This window comes from Oncorhynchus tshawytscha, linkage group LG10, assembly GCF_018296145.1.
Source record: "Oncorhynchus tshawytscha isolate Ot180627B linkage group LG10, Otsh_v2.0, whole genome shotgun sequence".
Lineage (NCBI taxonomy): Eukaryota > Metazoa > Chordata > Actinopteri > Salmoniformes > Salmonidae > Oncorhynchus > Oncorhynchus tshawytscha.
The window spans coordinates 67,317,003-67,330,970 of record NC_056438.1 but is presented as its reverse complement, the minus strand read 5'-3'; the positions used below and the strand labels follow the sequence as shown (position 1 = coordinate 67,330,970).

At 42.1% G+C, this 13,968-nt stretch overlaps 1 protein-coding gene and 1 pseudogene across 1 annotated transcript; both read left to right on the top strand.

The window, feature by feature from the left end:
• The first annotated feature begins 233 nt into the window (after window positions 1-233).
• Window positions 234-5,619, top strand: LOC112259626 (annotated as a pseudogene).
• A 3,433-nt stretch (window positions 5,620-9,052) lies between these two features.
• Window positions 9,053-12,844, top strand: LOC112260760. Its single transcript, XM_024436094.2, has 2 exons — window positions 9,053-9,353; window positions 10,157-12,844. Exons 1-2 carry the CDS (start codon window positions 9,168-9,170, stop codon window positions 11,855-11,857), a joined length of 1,887 nt encoding a protein of 628 aa, XP_024291862.1. The 5' UTR covers window positions 9,053-9,167; the 3' UTR covers window positions 11,858-12,844.
• The last annotated feature ends 1,124 nt before the right edge of the window (window positions 12,845-13,968 follow it).

Sequence of the window (13,968 nt, the reverse complement as noted above, 5' to 3'; positions counted from 1 at the left end):
TGGCACCTACTACCATACCTTGTTCAAAGGCACTTAAATATTTTGTATTGCCGATTCACACTTTGAATGGCACATATGCACAATCCATGTCTCAATTGTCTCAAGGCTTACAAATACTTCTTTATCCTGTCTCCTCCTTTTCGTCTACACTGATTGAAGTGACAGCAATAATGGATCATAGACTGAGCAGGTGAATCTAAGTCAATGTGTCATGAAAAGAGCATGTGTTCCTAATGTTTGGTACACTCCTTTTACGTAGGCTATTATATTGAAAAGTATTCACTTGAAGATGGTCGAGGTATGACCTTCAACAAAATAACCTAACCTAATATTGAAACATCTCAGATGCAATACTTTCACTGGCACTTTTCATTTTTAGAGAAAAAACGAGAGTGCGAGAGAGCCGTGGGTCCTCTGGCATGGCTATTTAGATGCCTCTTTCAAAGGGAGGTGTCTGATACTGTAGAATGGGAGAACAGAGAAGATAGATGATACGAGGAATGTGTTGCTATCACTCCATCTCTAAGGACAAATGACTGACTTCAACTGATATGGAAAGCAAGGAGGACACCTTTCAAACTGAAACAGGTGATATCATCATCCTCTTTTTTTATTAACATAAACCTAGACTCCAGGATTGTATTACAGTACTCAGTGAATAAATGCCTAGTTTTGCAAATCCCTACATTGCTTGTGTTTAAAATCTCAGATCATTCAGGAAAACTGTTCATCTTCTGACTGTTTATTGAATATTGGGGACCAACTCTATGAAACATACCGTGTTGGGTCCGTGTGAGGAAGTGCGTGGGTGTTTGAAGAGCGAGTGTAAGGTTGTTTATAACCAGGTTAATCACCAATGTCATAGTTTAAAAGGTTGTTTATAACAGGTTAATCACTAAAGTCAAAGAGTGTGACCATCAGAGATGTCCGTGTCTTTTTACACTTGAATTTACAAAATGTAGAGAGATTATTTTAGGAAAGGGAATCACATAAACAGAGTATAAAGTCTAAAATGTTGTTCTACGTGTAACTGCCAAAATAAAGGAAACACCAATTTAGTGTCTTAATAGGGCGTTGGGCTACGATGAGTTGCCAAAACATGTGCCTTGGTAAAGATTCTACAAGTGTTGGAGGGATGTGATGCCATTATTCCACAAGAAATTCCATAATTTGGTGTTTTGTTGATGATGGTGGAAAAAGCTGTCTCAGGGGCCACTCCAGAATCTCCTGTAACACTCTCCCATAAGATTGTGTGACTGAGACAAATTGTCATTTTAATCCATAGAGACGTGAAGGAGAAGCTCGTCGGATGTTGATCTCTTCTCGGCTGGCATATCGTGAAACATCAGCAAGTTAAGCAGTCTTCGTCACTAAAGCCACTGCCAAACGTGCACCAACAATCACCCCTCTTTCAAAGTCACTTGCGATCTCTTCTCGCCATGGTAGCCAAAATAATGGGCAACTGGGCCTGCCCAGCATTTTTATACATGACCCTAAGCATGATGGGATGTTAATTCCACACCTGTGTGGAAGCACCTGCTTTCAATATACTTTGAATTCCTCATTTACTCAAGTGTTTCCTTTATTTGGGCATTTACCTCTATGTATACTATCAATACTGGATTAAGTGCCATCTTCTCTGTGTGATATACAGTAACCATATATTTAGTTGTGAAAAGATAAACACCTGAAGAATTAAGTGAGTAAATGAAAGAGAAGGACAGAGACACTAAGTGATAACATGGTGGGTGAGAGGAGGGGGGCATGTTGAATGTCAGGAGGGAGTTGCTCCCTCACTCCTTTCTCACTATCTCCTGGATTGTACATCCTCCCCTGCTCCCCCACTAACAATATTCTCCTCTTTATAAGCTTTTCTGGTAGCCAATGCCAAGATTCCCCACAGGTGCCCTATCGTTACCTTTCTCAATTTATCCCTCCTCCCTCCCTTTTTCATTCTCTCCCTCAGGTCTTGTGCAATGATGAAGTAGATTGGAACACACCCAAATGTCTATTTGTCCTTGCCATCCTGCCCCCTACTGCTGCAGTTGCAGACAAGCACATAATCCACAGGAGAGACATCGGTGAGAACAGAGTGAGTGAGAGAGAGAGGAAGGGAAGGACAGACAGACAGTGTGGATGGGAAATAGAGGAAGTGACTGCATGTGTTCTGAATTTGGCTCCTGCTGCTGAACACTAATAACCCCAAAACCTCCTGGTTGTCAGTCCTACCTGTTGACTCACCTCTGTTTCTATTACTGGGAGAATTCCTACAAAGGGTCTACACTAGGTGGGATAAGAGACTGCTGTCTTAGATCAGGGTGTTTGACCAAGTTCAACCAATTGAGGACCAAGTTCAACCAGCAAAGGACAGAATATCTATTGATTTATAAGTCGTACACCTCTTTTCCTTGAGCATGTGTATCTATGTCTCTAAGTAACATTCCTCCATAATTGAATCAATCACAGATTTACATTCAAAACATAGCCAATTAAAAGCATGTATCCCAGGCTGGTTCATCCTTCCAACTTCGAGCCCACAGTGCCGCTAGTGCTGCTGCTCCTATGGGGGCCTCTAGGGGCTCAGGCCCAGAATGACACAGAGCCTATCGTCCTAAAAGGGAAGTGTTTGGTAATCTGTGACTCCACTCCCAACTCTGAGCCAGTGGGAAATGCCCTGGGCATGTCAGTACGCTCAGGCACGGGCCGGGTGGCCTTCTCTGCCACCCGCCAGACCAACCATGAGCCCACAGCCATGAGCAACCGCACCATGATCATCTACTTCGACCAGGTGAACAAATGCAAAGAAACATTGACCATATAAAGTATCACATCAGCAGGTGAAGTTGACTCATGCGTTCTGATTCTGATTAATGAATTCCCTTTGGTTGTTGATTGATTTCTCTTTGATTGATCATTGATGAATGATTGATTTCTATACCTTATAAAAAACATGAGAGGGCGCACACCCAGATACAATTATTGTATGTAGAGGTGCTGACTGACGGCGAATAAACTATAAGCTATAAAATAGAGTCGCACCAGGAAAAAAGGAACGTCTCTTTTTCGGGACCCTGTCTTTCAAAGATAATTTGTAAAAATCCAAATAACTTCACAGATCTTCATTGTAAAGGGTTTAAATACTGTTTCCCATGCTTGTTCAATGAACCATAAACAATTAATGAACAACACCTGTAGAACGTTCATTAAGACACTAACAGCTTACAAACCGTAGGCAATTAAGGTCACAGTTATGAAAACTTAGGACACTAAAGAGACCTTTCTACAGACCCAGGGTTCCTGCTCATCTGTGTGAAGGTGCCTTAGGCATGCTGCAAGGAGGTATGAGGACTGCAGATGTGGCCAGGAAAATAAATTGCAATGTTCGTACTGTGAGACTCCTAAGACAGCGCTACAGGGAGACAGGACGGACAGCTGATCATCCTCACAGTGGCAGACCACGTGAACAACACCTGCACAGGATTGGTACATCCGAACATCACACCTGCGGGACAGGTACAGGATGGCAACAACAACTGCCCGAGTTACACCAGGAACGCACAATCCCTCCATCAGTGCTCAGACTGTCCGCAATAGTCCGAGAGAGGCTGGACTGAGGGCTTGTAGGCTTGTTGTAAGGCAGGACCTCACCAGACATCACCGGCAACAACGTCACCTATGGGCACAAACCCACCGTCGCTGGACCAGACAGGACTGGCAAAAAGTGCTCTTCACTGACAAGTCACGGTTTTGTCTCACCAGGGGTGATGGTTTATTGTCGAAGGAATGAGCGTTACACCGAGGCCTGTACTCTGGAGCGGGATCGATTTGGAGGGGGAGTGTCCGTCATGGTCTGGGGCGGTGTGTCACAGCATCAGCAGACGGAGCTTGTTGTCATTGCAGGCAATCTCAACGCTGTATGTTACAGGGAAGACATCCTCCTCCCTCGTGGTACCCTATCTGCAGGCTCATCCTGACATGACCCTCCAGCTTGACAATGCCACCAGCCATACTGCTCGTTCTGTGCAGGATTTCCTGCAAGACAGGAATGTCAGTGTTCTGCCATTGCCAGCGAAGAGCCCGGAGCTCAATCCCATTGAGCACGTCTGGGACCTGTTGAATCGGAGGGTGAGGGCTAGGGCCATTCCCCCCAGAAATATCCAGTAACTTGCAGGTGCCTTGGTGGAAGAGTGGGGTAACATCTCACAGCAAGAACTGGCAAATCTGGTGAAGTCTATGAGGAGGAGATGCACTGCAGTACTTAATGCAGCTGGTGGCCACACCAGATACTGATTGTTACTTTTGATTTTGACCCCCCCTTTGTTCAGGGACACATTATTCAATTTATGTTAGTCACATGTTTGTGGAACTTGTTCAGTTTAAGTCTCAATTGTTGAATCTTGTTATGTTCATACAAATATTTACACATGTTAAGTTTGCTGAAAATAAACGCAGTTGACAGTGCGAGGATGTTTCTTTTTTTGCTGAGTTTATAAACTCCCAGTAAATTATTGGGTAAATCACCAACGTTTCGGCATCACTGTGCCTTCTTCAGGGTGATTTCTATACCACCACTCCCCATCTCTCTTATTCTCCTGTATTAATTCTCTCCCTTTCTCTTCTTACCTCAGATCCTGGTGAATGTGGAAAATCACTTTGACCAGGAAAGCAGTGTCTTCCTAGCCCCCAGGAGGGGAGTCTACAGCTTTAACTGCCATGTTGTGAAGGCCTATAACAAACTATCCAAGTGAGATACACACCGCACATACATCATATGTAGCAATCACACATGTCTCACATACGGTTAGTTATTTGGCATTGAGACTCTGTGGTTCTTCTTCCCCAGGTTAGTTTGATGGTGAATGGGTGGCCAATGATCTCAGCCTTCGCTGGGGACCAGAATGTGACGCGGGAGGCAGCCACCAACGCAGGCCTGGTGATCATGGAGAGGGGAGACAAGACCTACCTCAAACTGGAGAGGGGAAACCTGATGGGTGGCTGGAAGTATTACACCTCCTCCGGCTTCTTGGTTTTTCCCTTATAGGGAGACAGTCAGCAGGAGGGAGAGAAGGACAGAGGGAAAGAACAGAGGGAAATACGGAGTGAAAGAGCGATACGGTGGGAAAACGGTGCGACTGAGAAAGAGATAGGATTTCACGTCTAAGAGAGGCAATTATAGATGAAAGATGGAGCGAAACAGAAAGACGTAATGAACATTGACATCTGTGGGTATGTGAATTGTCTCATACCGTGTCCAGTTTATATGTAACTTGTCCTGTAGGATGGAGGACTGAGAGACTATTTTTGTTCAGATACCAGAGTTGATGATGAGCAGTATCTGCAATAAATGTGTATCTTTTTCATTTTCAATTTTAAAAGTAATAAGATAAGTAAATCCTGTAGCCCTTAAAACATGGCAAGACCTGAATACAACATTTGATTGACATTTGGATCTCTGGTATTTTTACCTGTCAATCTGGCCAGCCCCATGGTTTCCTGTTTTGTTTAACCTGTTTTTCTTGTGAAGGATTATATTCCCTATTGGCATGTATGTGTTTTGCAGAGCGCATACTTCTTATGGAGATTTTAAAAAGTCATATTAATATATACATTAGCTCTTTAGAAGTCTTTCGAAGTACTATGTGAATTAGATTATTATTTTTGTTTTATGCATGTTACATTGCATGATACATTAGGTTACAGAGTATCAATATTCACTCTTGTGTTCTTCATTGAACCAATATCATGACAGCTGTTTGTAAATATAGCTCTCACCACCAGAGTTGGCATGGTGGCAGGGCATTGGCAAGTGTGGAGAGCATTAGCATAGTGAATAACGGATACTCCTCATAGGGCTAACAGTCATGCCCAAACAGATGGAGTCTTTGGCGAGGACACAAGCACGTCCTAGCCGGACTCCTGTGGATCAAGTGTGGTGTGCTGTCACAACTAGTCAGTCACGCTTCCCTAGTTAGGGGTTCAGCAGCTAAGCTGGTGAAACCCTATTGTATTTGTTAGCGTTTATTATTATTATTATTAGGGGTTCAGCAAGCATAGGCTGCTAAAGACCAATTTTTATTATTCCAGTTCATTATTATAATGTATACTTCCGTGAGATGGTAATGCCTACAAAGGTGCAACTTAACATGATGGTAAAGTCCCATGTGCCACACCCTCTCTTGCAATCCCACGCCAATTGGCCAGATGGTGGCACTATAACAAGCGATTAAAATACAAACTTTGGAAGCTCACGCCCCCTCACAACGTGATCTACGGTCATGAAATTCAGTACATAGGTCTCTTTCCTCACAAGAAACACCTTTTCCTCAAGGACCCATAACGTCCGCCATGTTGTATTTCCTGCCATTTAGAATTTTGTGAAGAGCACTTAAAATTCTACTACTCTGGCACCGAATGACCAATCTAAAAGTAACTTGATACATGTCATGTATTGGCCAAGGTCTCTGAAAGCAACATTTTTCCAGACTATACTCAACCTATACAAGCACATTCAGATCAACCCCACAGTGGTGCTATAATTGGCACATGTTTATATCACTTGATCTGTTTGACCGAGTGATGAAATTTAGCACACAAGCTCAGGGACATGCTAACCTCTAACGCATGGTTTAGTTTGGTTTCAAGCTCTTTGCTCATAGTGGCCATATTGTTTGAGATAGAGTCTTGGAAAATGTTGCGTTTAAAAACATGGGTACATGCTGTAGATGCTATGTACCAAATTTGATGCTGATCAGTCCAGCGGTCCTCACTATAAAGGGCACATGTTTATATACCTTAATCTGTTCGATTACATTGGAACACATGCTCAGGGATACGAGTCTAGCTAACCTGTAAAGTATGGTTCAGTTATGCCGCATGGTGGTGCTGTTGGACATGAAAAAACATTAATGCATGCTCATTGGCTCAATGTAGCCATATAGTTTGAGTTAAAATCATGGAAAATGTTGCGTTTAAAGACATAGGGACAGAGATGATGGATACCAAATTTGGTGCCAATCAGTCCAGCGGTCCTGAAGAAGATGTTTAAAGTAATCAAAATCATTGAGTTATTTTGGACCATTTTCAAAAGTTTAAAACAGGGACGGGAAACTCCAGTCGTCAGGGGCTGGAGAGATGTCACACTTTTTCCTCATCCTTACCAAACGCAACATATTAAAGTAATTGCATTCTAAAGTGAAGATCATGATTAGTTGATTTTTGGAATCAGGTGTGTCAGCTAGGGCTGGGGCAAAAGAGTGACACCAATCAGGCCCCTGAGGACTGGAGTGGCCCATACCTGCTTTGAAATGTCATTGGAGACAGACTATTGAGTCATACAGTTTTTGTCCCCCCCAAAATGTGTGCCTTTTAGCTAACCCTAACTATTCTACTAACTCTTTAGCTACCCTCCAAGCTCATCATTAAGATCGGGGCCCTGGGTCTGAACCCCGCACTGTGCAACGGGGTCCTGGACTTCCTTACGGGTCTCCCCCAGGTGGTGAAGGTAGGGAACAACACCTCCACTTCGCTGATCCTCAACACAGGGGCCCAACAACGGTGTGTGCTCAGCCCCCTCCTGTACTCCCTGTTCACACATGACTGCATGGCTACACACGCCTCCAACTCAATCGTCAAGTTGCAGACAACACAACAGTAATAGGCATGATTACCAACAATGACAAGACAGCCTACAGAAAGGAGGTGAGGGCCCTGGGAGTTTGGTGCCAGGAAAATAACCTCTCACTCAATATCGACAAAACAAAGAAGCTGATCGTGGACTTCAGGAAACAGCAGAGGGAGCACGCCCCTATTCACATCGACGGGACTGCAGTGGAAAGCTTCAAGTTCCTCGGCGTACACATCACTGACGAGCTGAAATGGTCCACCCACACACACACGTGGTGAAGAAAGCGCAACAACGCCTCTTCAACCTCAGGAGGCTGAAGAAATGTGGCTTGGCACCTAAAACCCTCACAAACTTTTACAGATGCACAGTTGAGAGCATCCTGTCGGGCTGTATCACCGCCTGGTATGGCAACTGCACCGCCCTCAATCGCAGCGCTCTCCAGAGGATGGTGCGGTCTGCCCAATGCATCACCAGGGGAAAAATACCTGCCCTCCAGGACACCTACACCACCCAATGTCACAGGAAGACCAAAAAGATCATCAAGGACAACAACCACCCGAGCCACTGCCTGTCCACCCCACTATCATCCAGAAGGCGAGGTCAGTACAATTGCATCAAAGCTGGGTCCGAGAGACTGAAAACAGCTTCTATCTCAAGGCCATCAGACTGTTAAATAGCCATCACTAGGTGGCTTCCACCCAGTTACATAACCCTGCACTTTGGAGGCTGCTGCCTCATATACATAGACTTGAAATCACTGGCCACTTTAATGTTTTCATATTTTTGCTTTACTCACCTCATATGTATATACTGTATTCTATTCTACTGTATTTTAGTCTATGCCACTCCAACATTGTTCATCCTAATATTTATATATTCCTTAATTCCATTCTTTTACTTTTAGGTTGTGTATATTATGTGCATTTTTGTGAATTGTTAGATATTACTGCACTGTCAAAGCTAGAAACACAAGCATTTTTCTACACCCACAATAACATCTGCTAAACATGTGTATGTGACAAATAAAATAACATTTGAACCTGCTGCATAAATTCTCTTAAACCTACAGCCTTTGGGGCAGGTAACCTAGTGGTTAGAGTGTTGGGCCAGTAACTGAAAGGTTGCTGGATCAAATCCATGAGCAGACAAGGTAAAAAAAAAAAACTTTCCTTCTGCCCCTAAACAAGGCAGTTAACCCACTGTTCCCTGATTTGTTCTTCTTGACTTGCCTAGATAAATAAATAAAACGAAATCCCTTCTAGAAAAAACTCACTATTGGGGAAGTAATTATACCCAGGTGCCACATCAATATCATCTCCTAAATTGTGATCATACACGACTGTAATAAAGACCATTTGGAACAAAGCCACAAACATACAGGGGGCTGGGTTACTTCGGTAGAAAGTAACCAATGGTAGTAACGCATTACAAGTAATCCGGATTACGTGGTTACGTAATCAGACTACCGCAGTGTGCTTTGTCTGTTTCCACAAATTGCTGTCTCGCTCTAAATGCAACACATTGTACGGATAAATTGTTAAAAATGGATACCAGTATGGATACCGGTACTCTTGCCACATCGTTCCACGTCTGGCGATATCGACAACATTTTATTTTCAAGGAAGTAAAAGACAAGAATATAATCGTTCAATGTGTTCTATGCAAACCCAAAATCCGCATGCTGTCTACCTCCAAGAACTCGACATCAAATCTGAAGAAACATTTAGAGGTTAGTAAATTCTTTCAATTAACATGTTGTATGGCGTGTTAAAAATGCAGATAGTTTATAAAAAATGTAACCAAAGCCCGTATCAACTTTATATACCAGCTATGGCCTAGCTACTACTCTGCTACCATCTCTTTCCCAATAAAGAATGAAGGCTTCGCTGTGTTTTGATTGGGTGGCGGTGTATTTCGTCCAGCCCATAATACAGACATTTCATTGGTTCCCTCATGCGTCGACATACCCCCCATATACAATAACACGATCAGACAAAAAAGTATATTGGAAATGTAATTCGAACATTCTTAAGCATTGCAATGCGTTGTCATTTTCACCTACTGAAAAATAACAACAAAAAAGACAGCAACCACAAAGACATTTGGGAAGTGGTACGCTTCTCAATAGAGTAGCTATGTCCAAGAGCATCACATTTGTTCATTTGCTGACTGACAGATATATTTTGTGACTTGGTTAAGATTGTGTTTTGCATACAAATAAAGAAAGAAAAGAGTGAAAGTAAAGGGATCTTGATAGTTTCACATAGCCTGTCTCGTCCTATAAGTAAAGCTGGAGAGGACCGAGGATGCCACTTAAGACTTGAGATGCATGAGAAGTATATCATATGGGTAAACGGGATTCTACTGGTGGTCAGTGTGTATGTGTGTTTTTACCTGCAGAAGCAATTGCACAAGGATGGGCTCTGTGTATATTGCAATAAATAGGTTGGGCAAATATTTTGGGCATTACAAATATAACAATGTTCTGATATGTATGCTTCTGTATTAATGCATTTTATTTTTGTATTTCAGAGAAAGCATCCCAGCATGTATCTAAAGTCCCCTAAAGTTGAGATGAATGGACCAAATGGACCAACCACCTCAGATTCTCCTAAGGAGCCAAAGTACAAGAAATCCAAGCTGGAAAGCCTAGTCCATCAAATGACATCACAGCCAAAAGTGAATGCCCTGGTCTTCAACTTCATGGTGGATGATGTCCAATCGCTGTCTGTCTTGGAACAGCCTGCATTCAGGAAGCTGATTGAGGGTTTAAGTGGAGGGAAGATGTCCATGACCCGAAATACATTTATCAATAGAATTGAGATGGCATTCTCCAAAATGAAGGATAAACTAAAGGAAAATCTTGACAGTGTACAATCAGTGTGCACTACAGCGGATATCTGGACAGCCCACAACAGAAGCTACATTGGGATGACATGTCATTGGATTGAGAAGAATGAGCTGGAGAGGAAGTCTGCTGCACTTGCCTGTGCCAGAATAAGGGGCGCACATACATTTGATACAATTGCAGCCAAGATAAACGAGATTCATGTGGCCTACAATATTGAAAACAAACTTCAGGCTACTGTCACTGATAATGGCAGCAACTTCGTCAAAGTCTTTAAAGAGTTTTCAAAGGGGGACAATGAAAATGATGAAGATGACAATGTTGAATTTGAGGACGTGGGCACCATTCTTGATGGAGCAGATGAGGCCATGCACCTCTTTCTGCTGCCGCACCAGAAATGTGCATCACACGCATTGAATCTGATTGCCTCCCATGACCTAGCGCAAGCTCTATCACAGGGAGAAACTGCCCAAGTGTACTACAGCGCAATGGCCAAGTGTTCTGTCGTATGGAACAGAGTCCACCAATCCCCATTGACTATAGCAGCAGTGGAGGACATAGAGAAAATGAAATTGACTGCTCCTTGTGAGAGTCGCTGGAGTTCTGAATACTGTGCAGTGGAAAAGATGGTTTCTCTCCCTGAAACAAAACTAATGGATGTTTGTGACAGCCTGGGGGTCCCAAGACTGCTATCTTACGAGATAGCATTTTTAAAAGAATACGTAGATGTCTTCAAGCCACTTGCTTTTGCACTGGACCTCTTCCAAGGAGAGCAAAAATGTTTTCTTGGACTGGTCATACCAACGGTACTCACATTGAAGAAAAAGCTATGTGAGAAGAAAACTCTTACACTCTATCTCTTCGACGTAATCAACCCTGTTCTAGAAGCAATAGATTCCCGCTTCAAACAGCTGTTTGCTAGTCTGGATGCAAAAATGGCAACAGCAACTACTCCACAATTTCGTTTGTGGTGGCTACCAGAAGCTGAGAGAGAAGACATGCATTTGATGCTAGTAGCTGAGGCGACACCAATGGAGCTGACTGATGGTGCACCAATCGGCAGCGACGACATGCAGTCAGAAGATGAATTCTTCAGTTTCGGACCTGGGACCGGCAACAGTGACACAGAAGAGGAAGTCCGGAGGTACCTAGAGGGAACCAGCAAAAATCTCAGCTGCCTGAAATACTTCCCAAGAGTGAGAAATCTGTTCCTCAAATTCAACACCATCCTACCCTCAAGTGCTCCTGTGGAGCGCCTCTTCAGTCATAATGGGAACATTCTCACCCCCCAAAGGAATGGTCTGACTGATGATCAGTTTGAGCAAGTTCTCCTTTTGCGTTACAACAGCAAAATATGCACACAGGACAAAATATTCCCTGAATGAAAAAGGAATGGGATTTTTCTCACAGATTATGTATTAGAGGTGTATTCTTGGTTGTGTTTCTTAAGCTGTTTTAAAAGTAATCAAAGGCCGTGCACACTGAGATTTAAACAGAGATTTATGTTTGAAAAATGTTTGTCTGCGTGACATATTATTATACTCAACCAAAATATAAATGCAACATGTAAAGTGTTGGTCCCATTTTTCTTGAGCTGAAATAAAATCCCAGAAATGTTTCATAAACACAAAAAGCTTATTTCTCTCAAATTTTGTGCATAGATTTGTTTACATCCCTGTTAGTGCGCATTTCTCCTTTGCCAAGATAATCCAGCCACCTGACAGGTGTGGCACATCAATAAGTAAGCTAATGAAATAGCATAATCATTACACAGGTGCACATTTTGCTGGGGAGAGTAAAAGGCCTTTAAAATATGCAGTTTTGTCACACAACACAATGTTGCAGGTTTTGAGAGAGCGTGCAATTGGCATGCTGACTGCAGGAATGCCCAACAGAGCTGTTACCATTTAATAGAATGTTCATGGCTGTGCTCCTGCCCAGTAATGTGAAATCCATAGATTAGGGCCTAATGAATTGATTTCAATTGACTGATTTCCTTCTATGAACTGTAACTCAGTAAAATCTTTGAAATTGTTGCATGTTGCATTTATTTTTTTGTTCAGTGTATATATATATATGTATGTATATATTCTGAATATTGAGTTATGTACTAGTTGTTAAATGTGAACATAGTATACTAGTTGTTAAACGTGAATGTTTACTTAATTATACTTGTCAGAACATTGAGTGTTCTTTACTAGTTGTTAAACGTGACAATCTACTTTTCTTTACTACTTTGCTTAAAAAAAATGTACTCAAGGCTAATAGCCTACTTTTTACATGAGTATATTTGAAAATGAGTAACAAAAATTAAATGTAACGTGTTTATTTGTGCTTTTATTAAACATGGGGGTACCTTAAATATTTTAAAAGATGTCATGTAATTTGTATCAAGTAGGGTGGCAAAACTCCAGTAAATTTTCCAAAATTCACAGGTTTTCCAGAAATCCTGGTTGGAGGATTACAGATATCCTGTTATTCCTTCCTGATTCCAACCAGGATTTCTGGAAAACAGTGGCATTTGGGCAAAGTTGCTGGATTTTTGCAACTCCAGTATCCAGTATCTGATTTTCTGTGCTCCTACATGGCTTTAGAGACCTCCAAACAGAGGAACAGGTTCACACTCACAGTTTACACACACTATCACCTCTAGGTGGCAATGTTGAGTGTGTGTGTACTGTGAGTGTGAACCTGTTCCTCTGTTTGGAGGTCTCCAAAGCCATGTAGGAACACCGAAAATCCGTCACTGGATACTAGGGCTGTAAAAATACAGTAACTGTTGGCAAGCTATCTTTCATTTAGCAGGCCACTTTTACTATAATGTACCAGTTCAGTTTGTGTGTACCAGGAAAATAAAAACACAAGACAATACCCAGTTTCAACTTAAATAGAGAGCGCCATACAGAAAATAATCTACTTGGAGCATAATGGGGCAAAGGTGAGGTGAGGGCATCTCATCAGGTGGCAATTAATGGAAAACTGGGCATTTGAAAGAATTGAGGTGAGGTGTCATACATTCCTCTGCGGCCAGTGATTTTGTTAGTGAATCCAGTGCTAATAATAATGTATTTGATGGATGCACCTTCTAGAGACCATCACCACATAAGCCTCAAGGTTCATTTCAGTTTTGATTTAGTGTACAGAAATAATATAATTAAGAACATTTTAAAATTAGCATTGCATCTCCGGTCTGGGCACAGCTAAAATTGAGTGAATAGTTATATAATTGAGTCAACATGGTCACCTTTTGAAGAGACTGAAAATATAAGAGGTCAAATTAATTGTATTATTGCCTGGATGGTTAGCAAAACATTCCCCATTATTATATATATTATGCAGGTAATAGGACATATCTTTACTTCTTATTCAAGTTAAACTTTCAGTAAACTGGTGGTTACGCGTTTGTTTGGATGTTTGACAGCAAAATCCAACGTGTTGGACCTCTGAGCCAAATTGTCCCAACTAGGCCGCATTTATTGTTTTCTCAACCTAACTA